The 1,429-nt window shown below is 61.0% G+C and overlaps 1 protein-coding gene across 1 annotated transcript in view; it reads left to right on the forward strand.

The window, feature by feature from the left end:
* Positions 1-1,003: 1,003 nt before the first annotated feature.
* CUNH2orf68 (chromosome unknown C2orf68 homolog) overlaps positions 1,004-1,429 on the forward strand; it is a 2,730-nt gene continuing 2,304 nt past the window's right edge. Inside the window, exons 1-2 of the mRNA XM_003799205.3 lie at positions 1,004-1,170; positions 1,259-1,377. Of these exons, the coding sequence (XP_003799253.1) occupies positions 1,064-1,170; positions 1,259-1,377 (226 nt within the window). The 5' untranslated portion in view covers positions 1,004-1,063. The remainder of the gene's footprint in view (positions 1,171-1,258; positions 1,378-1,429) is intronic.

A 1,429-nucleotide genomic window follows, 5' to 3' on the forward strand; every position in this document is an offset into this window, starting at 1 on the left:
GCTCACAGCAACCTCCAACTCCTGGGCTCAAGCGAGTCTCCTGTCTCAGCCTCCCAAGTAGCTGGGACCACAGGCGCCCGCCACAACGTCCGGCTATTTTTTGGTTGCAGCCGTCATTGTTGTTGGCGGGTCCGGGCTGGGGATTTGAACCCGCCACCTTAGGTGTACGTGGCTGGCGCCCTAGCCGGTTGAGCCACAGGCGCCGAGCCAGACTTTGACTTTTTAAAGTGAAGAAACGGCCGGGCCGGGTGGCTCACGCCTGCAATCCTAGTACTCTGGGAGGCTGAGGCAGGTGGATCACCTGAGCTCAGGACTTTGAGACCACCCTGACCAAGAGTGAGACCCCCCGTCCCTACTAAAAACAAAAATTAGTGGGTCATGGTGGTGCATTCCTACTGTAGTCCCAGCTACTAGGAAGGCTGTGGCAAGAGTTTGAGGTTGCTGTGAGCTATGACGCCACAGCACTCTACCCATGGCGACAGCATAAATAAATAAAGACTCTAAAATTATACGCGCTCCCGCTCCACCACCCCCTGGTTCCTCCAGCAGCACAGTTTAAGCCGGGGGCGCGCAGTGGGCGTGGCAGTGAGGCGCACCCTGCCCAGCACTCGTTTTGCCGCCTCACAACCCATTTCAGGTAGGTGCTCTCCGTGTCCCCATTCACAAAGGAGGAAACAGAGGCACGGCCAAGGTCACGCAGCTGGTGATTGAGTGTCACGGTATCCTATCACCAGAAAAGGGAAGGCTCCACAAGCGCCGAGTGTTGTTCATGGGTAACTAGCATTTTTTTGAACGTTCTGGCACGCCATCTGCAAGCCCAAGCCTTTGTATTGGTAACACTGCAAACAAAACAAAAGCTCGCCCGCACCATGGAAGGCAAGCACGCTCCACCCCAACCCCCGCTGCCAACTCCGCGCGCGGCGACACTCGGCCGGGCGGGTTGTCCTGGGCCGGAAGTGAGGACGCGGGATCGGAAGCTGTAAGCAGAACAACTCGGACCTCTGCCTACTGGTGGACGGCGGTTGGGCCGTTGCGGGCTGTGGCTCTGCACCCCCGGCTCCGAATGGAGGCGGGGTCTGGTCCCGGTTCTGGGCTCTGCTGCAAGCCTGGCGGGCGACTGGACATGAACCACGGCTTCGTGCACCATATCCGACGGAACCAGATCGCCCGGTACCGCCCCAACTTGCGCCGCCGCCGCCACCCCTGGTCTGGCCTGGTCCGGCCAGGCTGTCCCTGACTCCCGCCCGGCTCCCCGCAGGGACAACTACGATAAGAAGGTGAAGCAGGCGGCCAAGGAGAAGGTGAGGAGACGACACACGCCCGCCCCGACGCGGCCCCGGAAGCCAGACCTGCAAGTGTACCTGCCGCGACATCGAGGTGAGGCCGCCCGCCCCGCCTGTCTCAAGCCCGCGAGCTCTTCTTGCAACGC

This window comes from Otolemur garnettii, unplaced genomic scaffold (genome assembly GCF_000181295.1).
Source record: "Otolemur garnettii isolate 467f Iridium unplaced genomic scaffold, OtoGar3 scaffold00147, whole genome shotgun sequence".
In the NCBI taxonomy this organism is placed as follows: domain Eukaryota; kingdom Metazoa; phylum Chordata; class Mammalia; order Primates; family Galagidae; genus Otolemur; species Otolemur garnettii.